General features: G+C 39.0%; 1 protein-coding gene across 5 annotated transcripts in view; it reads right to left on the bottom strand.

Annotated features, from left to right (window-relative positions):
• Positions 1 to 14,676, bottom strand: part of LOC122401728 (whirlin-like) — a 167,232-nt gene that overhangs the window by 99,224 nt on the left and 53,332 nt on the right. For 2 of the 5 annotated variants that reach the window (XM_043404057.1, XM_043404061.1), the window contains exons 3-4: positions 14,200 to 14,549; positions 4,972 to 4,983 (exon numbers count right to left, since the gene is read on the bottom strand). In XM_043404057.1, the coding sequence (XP_043259992.1) occupies positions 4,972 to 4,983; positions 14,200 to 14,549 (362 nt within the window). The remainder of the gene's footprint in view (positions 1 to 4,971; positions 4,984 to 14,199; positions 14,550 to 14,676) is intronic. The other 3 variants (XM_043404059.1, XM_043404056.1, XM_043404060.1) reach the window with 3 other exon arrangements.

Here is a 14,676-nt window from a genome sequence, read left to right as displayed (position 1 = left end):
CGCCAAACACTCGATTGAAACATCCTCACGACGCTGTTTTTGTTCCATTGTGAGTAAGCGCGGCACTCGTCTAGTGCACAGCTTTTTCATATCAAAATTTTCAGTCAATATGCGTCGTACAGCACCTTTTGAAATGCCTATCATGTCTATAACCTCGCACACATTCAGTCGACGATCATCCAATACCGTTTTGTGGATTTTCTTCACCATTTCCGGTGTGGTCAATTCATTTGGTGGACCACTGCGGTGTTCGTCTTGGCAGCTCGTACGGCCTCGTTTAAATTCTGCCACCGAGTATTTTACCGTTGTAAATGAAGGAGCAGACTCCCCTAGAGCAGAATCTAGCTCAATTTTGACATTGGTTGGACTGAGATTCTATCACACAACGATGTCCAATTTTTTCCATGTTTACAAATTCACTGAGGGCGTTCACTGTTAACCCCTTAACGCTCATGCCCGAGTCTGACTGTTTTGAAAAACGATATTTCTTTAATCTAATTGTTTAAGGGATGACAATATTTGTTTTTCTTCGAATTATAAGTCGGATATAACATTGCAATTAATGAAAACCGTATTTTTATACAGCTTGGAAACAAATCCAATAAAGAAAACTGATCATTCTTGGTTGACCCGAAAAATATGAGCGTTAAGGGGTTAATGGCTGTCAAACAAACACTAAACAATGTAGCGTCTTCAAACTTGAAACTTGAGCTTTGTAAGGTTGATACTTCCAACCATAGTTATTTTTTTTAAACAATAACCACGATCTATACCTCAGGCCAGGTACTTCTGGGACCACCCTTGTCTACTTGCAAAACACGAGGCGTCATGAATACTTAATTCCCCCCAGATATTTGTCCCCGACGCGAAATGTGATACAAGGTACGTTTACACGCGCTGGTCCGGATGTGATCGATAAGGTGCTCGGGCGCGCGCGCAGAAAAATTTCACGCTCGGACAAGGTGGACGTCGAAACGAGGGAACGGGACGTCTGTTCCGCCACGGGAGTCCTGTAATTGATCTCCTTCCACGCCGACAGGCCGGTCCGGAGCAAGGATTAATCCGGCTGATAAAAGAGATAAGGAGAACAATGAGCTCGTTACGCGGAGGGTCGCGCACCCTGCGCCGAACTTGTGTCATCGCCAAAGGATTAATAAAAGTCGTGCGTCGAGCCCATTTAAGAGCAGATATTTCCTCTCGCAATCGTCTGACTCGATACTCCCGATTTCTCTTTGCTCCTTGCCATCAGGAGATCGCTGTGTGCCAGAAAGTAATCGAGGTTGGAACATTTAAAAAACATACATCAGCTAATTCCTCTTTCTATCTCGTCGAATTTTGCTGATTACAGTTTTAGAAATATTTCCACGTAAATGTACTTTGAACAGTAGAATATTATCGAGGGATTGTTAAGCAACTCTTTTTAAGAATTTTTAAGAATCCTTGAATATAATTGAAAGATTGTTTTCTTAAATGGGCCCCTGTATAATATTCGTGAATTCTTTTGTAATGCATAATTACGTGTGCATATAGAGATGCGTGTGTACGTGTTCTTCTAGAAATTCATAAACTATGGGCATATGCATCATACACTGTCATGCAACAAAGTGCCGGGGTGCTAAGCCTAAAGGAATTCTCGGTTGCCATAATTGCGAGATTCTGACGATAAATCATCGGAAAAACGGAGCACCCAGAGAAAGAAATTTTCGTATTAACGATCCAGTACGATATCGTGATAAATAATATTTTTTGCTCGATTCGGAAAATGTTCGATAGTTATTTTGTTACGTTGTGTGAGACTTTTGTTGGGCACTGTACTGAACTTGATCCCATACCAGTTCAAAAGTAACGTAATCGATGGGAATTTAGGCGACGTTTCGAGGCTAATTTGTCTTTATCACGTGCGCTCGTCCCGTAAAAGAGCTCGACGATACCAAAAGGAGCGAGAAAACGAGGGTATGGAGAAATCGTCGGCTCGTTTCGCGGTAACAGATCGAACGTATCGAAACCGGGACGACAATCGAACCAGCATTCTGATCTCCGAAGGGAATCGTCCGCGAGGTCGGCTCGGCCACCTGTTCCTACTCTTAACGAGCAGTCCGGTCGAATGTAATTCCAACGACTCGATTTATCCCCGCGGAGCTTTGTGAAAAAAAAAAAAACGAAAAAATTCCGATAACCCCGACTGAACCGAGCTCGTTCCGCCGGAAAATATTTAAAAGGTCGGGGAAATTCATGGTAGATGGGAACGTTCCAGCCATGACAGGGAGAACCGAACGACCAAAGTGACCGTCTACCAGAGTTAACACGTTAAAAGCGAAGTAACGTTTGCGTTCATAAAATTCTCCGATGAATTAAAAAACATTATTCTCCTTCTGCGAAACGAGATTGGCTTTCGAGGACACGGTAAATATATCTAAAAAATTAAACGATTTGTCTCCAATGATTAACATTCGATGCTACAAGTTTATTATTTAGCCTCAAGAATTACTATAACTATATAAATGGGGAAAAATTAGAAATATGGATTAAAAAAATTTAATAATAAACGGAATAGAAATCTGCCTTATTAAATAACTGTCGATCATTCGAAACAGAAAAGAAGACATTAACAGTGGGTCATATTAATTTTCTTTGGATACTTTTATATTAATAGACAAAATTACTAGTTCAGAATAAAAAAAAATAAATAAACAAAATAGAAATCTCCTCTATTAAATTATTGTCAATAAATTAAAAAAAATAAATAAATGCAATAGAAATCTGCTGGATCAAATTATAGTCAGTCGTTCTAAAAAGGAAAGAAGACATCAACAATTTTCTTTGACTACTTCCATATAAACCATTACATAAATAGACAAAATTACAAGTAAAAAATTTAAAAAAATAAATAAATGGAATAGAAATCTGCTGGATCAAAATATGGTCAGTCGTTCCAAAACGGAAAGAAGATATCAACAATTTTCTTTGACTAGTTCCATATAAACCATTACATAAATAGACAAAATTACAAATAAAAAATTTAGAAAAATAAATAAATAGAATAGAAATCTGTTGGATCAAATTATAGTCAGTCGTTCTAAAAAGGAAAGAAAACACCAACAATTTTCTTTGACTACTTCGATATAAACCATTACACAAATAGACAAAATTACAAGTAAAAAATTAAAAAAAATAAATAAATGGAATAGAAGTCTGCTGGATCAAATTATAGTCAAGCATTTTAAAAAGAAGACACCAACAGTAGATACAATTAATTTTCTTTGGCCACTTTCTACGATCGCGTTCGAGAATCGTTAAAATCGTTTTACCCGGAGTATTCGTCCCGACTAGAAACACTGTCGATATTTATTACCGAAACGTAACTGTCGATGGTTATTATTAAAGGAAAGCTGTCAACAGTCGCTAAAGGAAAAGCTTGTTCCCGTTTTATCATTGACTTCCTTTCTCTGGTGCTCCTCGTCGCCCTCTAGTACCAAGCCCGGCCGATCTGCGCATAACACTTTCATGCGACATCGATCGTTACTCAATGTGTGCGTATGTACGTGTACGTGTGTGTGTGTGTGTGTATAGATATTCGAAAACCACGGGAAGATTGGAACGACCGCGAAATTCGAACGATACGGTGAACCGGCGAGTTTAATGCACCCAATTAGCCCACTCGACTGTCTTCCACGGTTATTTTCTGCTGATCCGGAACACTTCGAATTTCCTACGATTTATCGAGACCACGAGCAATAAACTCTAATGGAATCCAGACTGGGGACACGACCACCCGGCTCTCTTAAATTTATTTTCTCGCTGCATTAACCGCGTCGCGTTCACGAAACCGGTAAAAATAATCTAATTAAAGTTATGCAACTTAAATCGCTGTAAATAGGTCCACGCGATCGTTTCAGGTCGCGGCTCCGTTAGAGGAGAACGTCGAAGAAAGAAAATTAATGGGCTCGAAGTGTACCACTTTCGTAGGGCCGTATTTTTTCCAATCCGATAATTGTTATTTTTTTTTTTTTAAGGGAAGTAAAAATTCGTTCGGAGACTCTTCTTCATGAATAAAACTTTTTGCAACCAGGTTTGTCTATTACTGTTTCTACTTTGACGATGGTGTATTATTGATTGATTAGAATGCCAATCAGCAGTCGATATTTCTAAATATCACAATAAGTAGAAACAATAAATAATGGATTATATACAAGATTTTATTTCACATTTCCAATTTGAACTTACTTTTTCTATCGAGATCCAATTTTTAGTCTTTGATTGTAAAGATTTACGAGAAACCTCGATTTTGCAGCAAGAAAAATGGAACAAGCGATCGTGGTGATCTTTAACGAAGAACTTTTGTTCTCGTTTGCTCGGAACGCGACGGGGGATTTCGAAATGTCCGAAATCGTTGGTCTTGATGCTCGATTAAACGAACCTGTCGTTTCAAATGCCCACTCCGGGGCGTTACGAATCACCGTTCAGAAACTCGCCTTACGGATCGAGCAGCCACCGGGCAAAGATATAAATCATATCGATTAACGATTGCTGCCCGATGGGGACATAAATCGTCGGAGCTTGGCCCGTAAAAATCGCGAGTTGCCGGACAATGTTGAAGGTCGAGTTTTTAATCGTGACTAATGCGATTTATATCTGAATCTTTCAATCATCTCAAAGATCGACTCTCCTCCGCCCCTTCCGTTAATAACTTTAACGTCGTGTTCATGGACTAGCATTTTAATCGCGTTCTCGGTGTTCGTCATTATTTTTGCGAATAAAGTTTAACGGTTTCGCGAATCACGACACGTGTGTTGATCGTAATAAGAAACTAAGCGGGTTCCCTTGAGTTGCAAGTTTCGCGTCGTTCTTTTTCCAACCTTCCGACACGGTTTTCCTCTTAAACGTGTGCTAATTTTTCTCTCTCTCCCCCCTCTGTCCTTTACTTTTCTTACATTCTCTCTGCCTTTTTGTTTCGTACGGTTGATGAGTTACCTGACTGAGCTTCTGGTATAGCGAAACAGAAAACAAGAAAGACACACCGTTGGCTTATTTCGACTTCGGACTGTGCGAAGCGACGGCCAACCTTTCGGAAAAGTTCCCTCGAAAATAACCAATCGATTATTCGTGCTCGTCCTACTTCGACGTACGTTCGAACCCACGCTGCTCGAATGGATACGTGTCCTTTATTGTCACTGGACGGCGCATTGTTTCAAAATATTCTCGAAACTCTTCTTTCGCGAGAACTCTGTCGTGGACAAACTCGCGAGCAAACTAACCATTTAATGATAAATAATACCGAGTTTTATACAGCGTGTTCGATCACACTTGGGAAAAATTTTAATGGGAGATTCTGGGGGCCAAAATAAGACTAAAATCGAGAATATCAATTTCTTGACTGAGGCTTCATTAAAAAATTAAATTAAAAAATTTCAAATCATTCCGGAAAAATTATTTTTGGTTGCAGGGGTCAATTACAATCATTTTTTGTCATTAGACATACCCCTGAAATCCTGCCCATTTTCGAGAAAAAAATTCGAGTACGTACTGAAATTTTTAGACAAAATTAAAAAATTTCAAATCATACAAAAAAATGTTTTTAATTACAGGGGTCAATTACAAGCATTTTTGGTGAATACACATACCCCCGAAATCCTGCCCATTTTTGAGAAAAAAATTCGAGTACGTACTGAAATTTTTAGACAAAATTAAAAAATTTCAAATCATACAAAAAAATGTTTTTAATTACAGGGGTCAATTACAAGCATTTTTGGTGAATACACATACCCCCGAAATCCTGCCCATTTTTGAGAAAAAAATTCGAGTAGGTACTGAAATTTTTAGACGAAATTAAAAAATTTCAAATCATACTAAAAAAATTATATTTAGTTACAGGTGACAATTACAAGCATTTTTTGTGAATAGACATACCCCAGAATTCCTACGCATCTTCGAGAAAAAAATTCTGTACCGTAAATATAATAACTGGCCAAATAACGTTGCCCTGACATTTGATGCGTATGTTTAAAACATCATAACTCCTGAACGGAATGGGCGATTTTAATGTTTCAAAATGTAAACTACGCGTATTTTAGTAAAGAATATGTAGAAATTCCAAAAATATTCGAAAAGTTGTTCCTTAACCCCGAAAAGTGAGAAAAACCCCATTAAAAATGGTCCAATTTTCAAACACCCATAGCTCCAATAATAGTGAACATATTGGAATGAAACTTTTTTCCGAAATGGAGTCCATGGGTACCTACAAAAAAGTATTAGACAACTTTTCTGTAGGACGTCAAACAAATTTATTAGAAATGAAAAACAAACTTCTAAGAAAAATTGACAGGGGTTAAGGTGTCTAAATTTTCCGGTGAAAAAAAAAATTCAAATTGTTCTAGAAAAATTATTTTTGTTTGTAGGGGTCAATTACAATCATTTTTTATCATTAGACATACCCTCGAAATCCTATCCACTTTCGAGAAAAAAATTTGAAAAGATGTAAAATTTTTCGACAAAATTAAAGAATTTCAAATAGTTTTGGAAAAATTATTTTCGATTGCGGGGGTCAATTACAATAATTTTTGGTGAAAAGACCTGCCCCTGAAATCCTACCCACTTTCTAGAAAAAAATTCAATACGGGCGGAACTTTAAACGTTAATAACTTTTTAACGAAGCCTCCATTAACAAATTAGTATTCTTGATTTTCGTCTCATTTTGGCCTCTAGAATCGCTCATGTAAATTTTTCCCAGGGTTGGCCGAACACCCTGTATAGAAGTTTACACAAAGTATTTTGGAATAATCAGAAGTAGTCTTTAGAAGTAGTCATAGTAGTCTTTTAATATAATCTCTCTTAATACTCTAAACTTAGTTTATTAAAATGCCATGAAAAAATTGGAATCGTATGCAACATTCTGAAATTTATTTTTAATTATATTAAATTCTTCCCATTGAATGGTATTAATAATAAAAATTCGTACTCTACTGCAAGTTAAAGTCTCTCTCAATAAGAATAAAACACTACCGGAAGTCGTAGATGTGACCCTTGTCGATTTTAACAATCTTTGGCAATTTGAAAAATCCCGAGCTTGATCGAACAGAATTATCACACATTAAGTAAATAAATCTTCAAACACTTTTCGCAAATAAAATTCTTTGCAAACAATTCTCCACTCGCCATTGACAATGGTCCACGGGAACCATTCGACCAGCGATCGTTCTTCGCCCGTTATTCGACCACCATTAATTTGCCAATTTCTCAGGGCGGTCGATCGCCGGAAAACACGGGAAATATTTTCGAGGAAACTCTCGGTTACGCCTGGGAACGCGTCGTTTCGCGCAGACGCGTTTTCGGATCGTTGTTAAACGCGTCTCGCCACAGGATCCACAGGTCAGGAGACGACGCCGAGGATTCGAGTCTCCTCTCCCGGCGTGTTTCCACGCGTCAGAGTCGATGGTTTCACGCTCGAGATCTCGACGAGGACGTGGAGATCGTTACCGAGGCGCGTACACGCTGAAACGCCGCGATCAAGCGCCGAGTTTACGAGACTCGAAACCGTGAAACCGGACCCCGACGACGTCGCGACGGTATCGGGGATGCTCCACGGCATCCTCGGTACGCGAATCCTGGACGGGAACATTTCTATTTATCTCCGGCGCGAGGAACTTCTCTGGAAAACCACGAGCAAACTTTCTTTGCAGCGCGTTTCTTTCGATCGAGCTTTAATTCCCGAGCTTTTTCTCAGCGTTCGAGGATCATGATTCCTCCTTTCCTCTCTTTGCTCGTTTATTTCAAGTTGGTATAACGTTTCGAAACTCGAGATATCTTCATCATTGTTTGAATAAGCTGCGAAAAATAAAAGGAAACCTCTCTTGCCGACCGCTTCTCGACGCTGCTCGATAAAATCAACTACACCGCATGGAAAAATTCCCGTATTAAACGAGCTTCTCGTACGTGCAAAAAACAAGGAAATTTTTACCTGATAACGAGTTACAAACTGCTCGACATTCCACGATGTAATTAATATTTTACGAGTATCGAATTCAGCGAACTTTCACGACAGTTTGAAGAGGGTGGAATTTCAGAGGTGTATCAAAGAGAATATACAGCGATACGACGATTCTGTGTGAAAAAATGAATCGAAAATGGGGGACACAATTTTTTCGTGCGGGGCTCCGTTTCGAAGAAAAACTACTTTGAAAACTGATCGGGCACGGCGCACCAGGATGCCTCGATTTAACAGATTTCCTTGTATATTGCATGCATTTCTATTCGAAGTAGTTTTAATCAGTATTCTAGTTCACTTTCGAAAGAAATTATTTTATTAATTTGCTTGTATAACCCACAACCGGGCGCGTGCCCCAAACAATATTCAAATCTGTATACATCGTAAACAAAGCCTCGAATCTAAAAATCTTTTTCTACATTTTCGATTCATTTTTTCACGTAGAATCTTATGCAGACTTATACAGAACGCTTTTCTATCGCTGTTGTGCAAGAAATAAAAAGGACCACCAAACTAATAATGTGAATAGGAAGCAACGTTAAAATTACAACTTTAAAATGTAGCTTGTGGATGTTTAGCTGCTCGAGGAGAGTCGCATAGTTGGCTCGAGACGATCCCAAGTTTCTGTTTCATTTCTTTGCGATGTTTGCGCGCCCCGTTGGAACGAACGATCCGATTCTGGGAACTGATTACACCCGGCCAGATACATCGTGCAATTATGCGTCCGCTGAATCCGTTTTACCGTTCGCGGTATAAAAATACGCGCGACGGCTGAAGGCAATTAGAAGCGCGTCATTAAACGCGCGCCATCGTATCGTCGGTCAATTAGCTGGTATCGCTAATTACTCCGTTGAACAGCCCCCATTGTAAATACACGGGAACAAACGAGCTTGGACGGTTCGCGCCTGCCCGTGTCTCTCTTCGTCACCGAACAGTTTTTACTAATTAGCAATAGGATTGCGTACCGTACGTTGCGATTTGATCGCGACCCTTGAAATATTAAACGCCCCGACACCGTGATGGGGGCTCTGCAAAACCCCATTAATCCTAATTCTACCGGGACGTGACTTTGGATGACGAGACGAGGACGGAGAGGGACGCCATTTTGTTACAACGCCAGGAAACACCCTCGAATAATCGATACAATTTAATTTGATTAATTTAAAATTAGTTTTTTCCCGATATATAGGATTTTGGGATGGATTGAACATCAAATTTATTTAAATGGTTGTATATTCGTAACAAATTAATAAATGATAGAATGAATTTATTTCTGATTGAATATTGTGGTTGGAAGTATTTAATTTTGAATCAATTTGCTATTGTAAATTAATTTAAAATGAGTTTTCGAAAATATACAGGGTGTACGGACACCCCTGGGAAAAATCGAGAATACTAATTTGTTGATGGAGGCTTCGTTAAAAAGTTATTAACAATTAAATTCGAAAACTTCAAATCGTTCTGGAAAAATTATTTTCGATTGCGAGGGTCAATTACAATCATTTTTTATCATTAGACATACCCTTGAAATCCTATCCACTTTCGAGAAAAAAATTCGAGAAGGTGTGAAATTTTTCGATGGGGGAAAAAATTTCAAATCGTTATGGAAAAATTCTTTTCGGTTGTGGGGTTCAATTACAATCATTTTTGGTGAATAGACATATCCCCGAAATCTTGCGCATTTTCGAGAAAAAAATTCAGTACTGGCGGAACTTTAAACGTTAATAACTTTTTTACGAAGCCTCTATCAACAAATTGGTATTCTTGATTTTTGTCTTATTTTGGGGTAGCCGAACACCCGGTATGGGATTTGGGATGGGTTGAACATCAAATTTATTTAAATGGTTGTATCTTCGTGACAAATTAATAAATTGTGGGAGGGTATGGAGGGAAACAGGACGTTGTCAGGAGCCCGAAATAAACACCTCCCAGTTTTAATAACGATGAGATATTTTAAATAAATGATATATATTAGTCGGGCGCGCGCGAGTGTATATGACAATCTTCGTCAAAGTCTTTGCTGTAACTATCTGATGACCTGGCCTGCCTGGCCTTGCCATCCCTTTGTCGCTTTCCCTTTTCCCGTAAGGAACAAAGCGGCCTACGTCATGGGAAAACCCCTGTACCCTGTCCTCTCCAAGCTAAAGAGGCCCGTTAGCCTCCTACAAAATAATAGAACGAATTTATTTCTGATTAAATTTTGAAGATATTTAATTTGAAAAAACCGAATGTATCGTGATGAATAGTAAAATTTTAAACATTTCGACAAATTATAAAATGTGAGATTCGGATTTCTGGAATCATAAACCTTTACTCCAAATTGCTATTTCTGTTACACCAGCCTGAGCACGTAATAATCAACGCGAGGAATGTGGGAGTTTCATTATACGAAAATTCCTTTGTTCCAATAGTCATGTTGTCCTATTAATTCGCATAATAGAGATTCCACTGTATATCAAGTGTTCTGACACAGCATTGTATTATAATGGCGCGGGTGGGTCCTCAATGGCCTTCAGTAGCCAATTGATGCCGTCCCAATTTGCCCAGCCAGCCTTAAATACTGACCAGTTTATTTAACACGTAAATTAGTTGTAACAATTATCGTACAACGCAATATAAAGTATTACACCGAAAGATGGAATTCGATGCAATTTTCTTAGTTTGCGTAGTCACTTTCTGCTCCGACATTAAAGTTTTCCAGAGAAATTCATCGCGGGCCACACCAACGTCGACGAAAAAGGAAACGAAACGTGGCGCGTATCAATCAGTTTTCTTTCATCATCGTTCTGGCCACCGATACGCGTAACAAACGCGAATATTCTTTTCGCGCAGAGGGAACAACAAGAGGGGAGAAAATCGAGTTGAAACGCGATCGGTATGTTGGTTCTTTCATCCGTCAAGGAGACCGTAAGCTGGAATGGAAATGATGCTTAATGATCGAAAATACACAAGTTTTCTCTCTGCATTCCCGTTTTCGCTCCCGCGACGAAATCAGTGATATGACTTTAAGAAGAAAATTTGAAAAGGTTATCGTCGATATCATTAACAAACTCCATTGATAGATACAACAAAATGAATATCTTTTCGAGAGTTTAATGTTGCACGACAAATTTTCCATCGAATAATTATTAAGGAAAAATAATGCTACCTGTTTTATTGTACTTTTAAGACGTCACGGACGCACCGTGGACGCGAAATTCGTCGCAAGAACGATAATACCGGAAATCAGGGACACGTGGCAGCTGTGCTGAAGCACAGGAAGCACAGGGTGTCGGTGACACGACGATTACCAACGAAAAGTGAACTCGATAGAAATACGAGAGAGAAGATTGCAGTGGGCGGCGCGATGTGAGGATATCAATTGCGATTGTCACAGTTAATATACAATACTAGCTTTCGAAATAGATATTGTTTCTCCATAAAACCTTTTAAGCCCCCATTCACCTCTATAGAGTCTTAATTTTATGTCATGTCGCCATCTTACATTTCAAAATCGATACCATTTTCGTAATTAACGTCCCAAAAGACCTTCATAACGACACCCATACTGATATTTAGTTTAGTGATAAGATAATAATTACGTACTTACATGTTAAATTTGAAGTTTCTAGGTTCATTTACGGAAATAAGGCAACTTTAATGCTAAATTAATGAACATGTATCAATGAGCATTCGGACCAAGTATCAGGTAAATCTGACCACGAATAAAAAATATGTCCCATACAAACGTTCCAACCCCTTTTCACCCCTTCAAAGGTTGAATTTTTTAAAATGTCGAAATAGGTGTTTGATTAATTATATCAAAGAGCATTAAGACTAAGTTTGAAGCAAATTCGACCACAAATAAAGTATTCCTCATACAAACGTTACAACCCCTTTTCACCCCTTCAGAGGTTGAATTTTTTAAAAAACCGGAATAAGTGTTTGATCAATTATATCAAAGAGCATTAAGACCAAGTTTGAAGCAAATCCGACCACAAATAAAATATTCCTCATACAAACGTTGCAACCCCCTTTCACCCCTCTAAAGGTAGAATTTCTTAAAATGACGAAACAGGTGTTTGATTAATTATGTCAAAGAGCATTAAGACCAAGTCTCAAATAAATCCCTCATACAAACGTTGCAACCCCTTTCCACCCCCTTAGGGGTTGAGTTTCGAAATATCCTTTCCTTGTATACGTCATAAAGGAAACCTCTGTGCAAAACTTTAGCTTTTTATGTCCAAAAGCTTAGCCTGGTCGTTGATGAGTCAGTGAGTTCTTTCGTTTTATATATAAATAGATAAAGAATAAAAACCTTAGATCTCAGCGTCCCCTAAACAGTTTTACTCCCAAAAGAATTCTTTACCTCGAGTTATACCAACGAAACACCTTCTTTTACGACTCTTTGATTTTAAAAATAAAATGAATTATAAAACATTCTGCAGAAAATTTCGTTCCGATGTGCACTTTCTCGAAACACGTACAAAAGTTTTGAAATTTAAGTCATTTATAAAGAAGCCTGTTAAAACAATTAAATTCCCCCGTGATCTCGTTCGACAAGTATTAAATCTCAGTTTGATAGTGATAGTACTGATAGATAGAGGTTTGTTTAAATTATCTAGGAGCTGAGGAGCTCTAGATCGACCGTCGTGGATGTGATTGATCGAACTATCACCGACCAAATTACTCTAGAGTGATTAATTCAATTATCACTGGTGGATGCGTTTCTGATAAACTCGCGATTGATGTTGCACCGTCTTGAATGTTCGATGCCATGGCGAATGAACCTTGTCTCGACACATGCTGAGAAACGACGTCCTCTATCCGAAACGATCGTACTGTCATCCCGTAGGCCCCCATAGAAATAAGTATTACTCATTTACCCTAACGATAAGGTTAGTCATAACCGATACACTAAGTAGATGATAGTTAGATAGAAGTACAAAGACAAATCTTAATTTATATAGTTTACGATTGTCTAAAAACAAAGTTCTGGTCTCATAGAAAATTATACAGTTTGATTTGGTTTAGAATTGTATATTGCGAAAATGTTCACCGTGAAACGTGTTTCGATCCATCTGGAGAGAGACAAAATATCGATTAAAAAATACGTTGAGATATGTGAGGCTTTCATAACGAGGGTTATGACAGTTGACGTTGATCGAGACTTCAGAGTTAAGAGCCCTTTGAGGGAAACGTTTCTTCAGCTGTCGAATGGCACACTGACATCGATGCGTGTCGCGCGGTTAAAGTCTATTTAAGGTACCCGTGCTCGTGTCATGGATCATTGGTTATCAATCATCGAGCTCGTGTCATGGGTCACTGGTCGCCACGCCGTTTTAATTGTTCAGCCGTACAATTACCTCCTAACGAGGGAATTAGTTTGTGCTCGCGTAAAAATAACTCTTTTCACAGCGGGGAGTATTTTCTTCGCGTTGGCAAGTTATACTATATATATCGCGCCTAAAATAAGAAAGGGAAAACAAAACGCTTCTTAGATGTCTTTTAACAGACATACACAGTTATCGATACTATTTACACATTTTTAAATAGAAATTTAATACTCGTCGTGCAAGTTTCAATATATTTTTTAATAGATATATCCCAGTTGTTGATAGTTGACGTGCACCATCGAACGAAATTCACTTATACAAAATTAAGAAAAACGATCTCAAAACTTATAGAATTTTAAATACCAATAAGTTGAGTCTCTAAGTATCATTAAACTCTCCACTGGGACAATCTTATCTTAATATTTTGCAATAGATATATCCCAGTTATTGATAGTTGACGTGCACGATCGAACGGAATTCAATTATCAAAATCAACAAAAACGAAATCAGAAATTATAGGATTTCAAACACCAAAAAGTTGAGTCTCCAAATATCATCAAACTCTCCAATGGGTAAATCTTACGAGATCAACAGGGTAATAAAAATCCAACAACCCATATAAAATTGCAACACGTAATACGTTTGCAAGTTCCTTGTATCAAATAGAACGCGACGCGAGCTATTCAGAATCTGAACGAAATACGAACGAAAGATTCCAGGAACTCGATCGTTTCCATGGCAAAAGGGAGCTTTCCGCGCTTCGAGGATGGACGAAAAATTGTCCGATCTCGTTTATTTGTTTCTCGTCGACGTCGCCTCCTAGCAATCGCAATTGATGGTCCTCAGTCGCGTCTAGTGAACGGCTAGAAACGGCAATGAAAGTTAACAGTTTTCGAAAGATACCTCGATCTTGAGGCGCGAAGTACGGCGACGGGGGTAGCCTGAAGGTACTTCGGATCTCACCTGCGTCCTTGCCACCCTTCACGCAGATCCCAAAGCCATGGTGAGAGTCCGGGGGATCTCTCGTCATGGTGATTGTCCTTACGGTGAGCTCCTGGAGGCTCAGTGGCTGAGAACTCGGCGACGTAGGCGGATTCGATGGGTTCTGCTGGGACTGCTGGGACTGTTGTTGCTGCTGTTGTTGCTGCGACACCGAGGACGACGTGGTCCTGACGGCGGAGACGCTCGCCGGGGACGACGCCGGCGTCCTCCTGTCGCCTTGTCGCCGCTCCGAGACCCCGTTGCCAAAAAGTCTGCGACCAGATTTTTTACCGATTATTTCTTCAGTCGCTTTCAACTTTGAACTTTGGCCTTTGCGGTACTCGACAATCGTAGAGGGTTATCTTTGTATATTCTGACACAATGTTTCTTGGGTGAGGG

Source organism: Colletes gigas, unplaced genomic scaffold, assembly GCF_013123115.1.
Source record: "Colletes gigas isolate AHSC1104 unplaced genomic scaffold, ASM1312311v1 Colletes_gigas_Sc00027, whole genome shotgun sequence".
NCBI lineage: Eukaryota > Metazoa > Arthropoda > Insecta > Hymenoptera > Colletidae > Colletes > Colletes gigas.
Note: the sequence above shows the minus strand (reverse complement) of the source record. Positions and strands in the feature narration are given on the sequence as shown.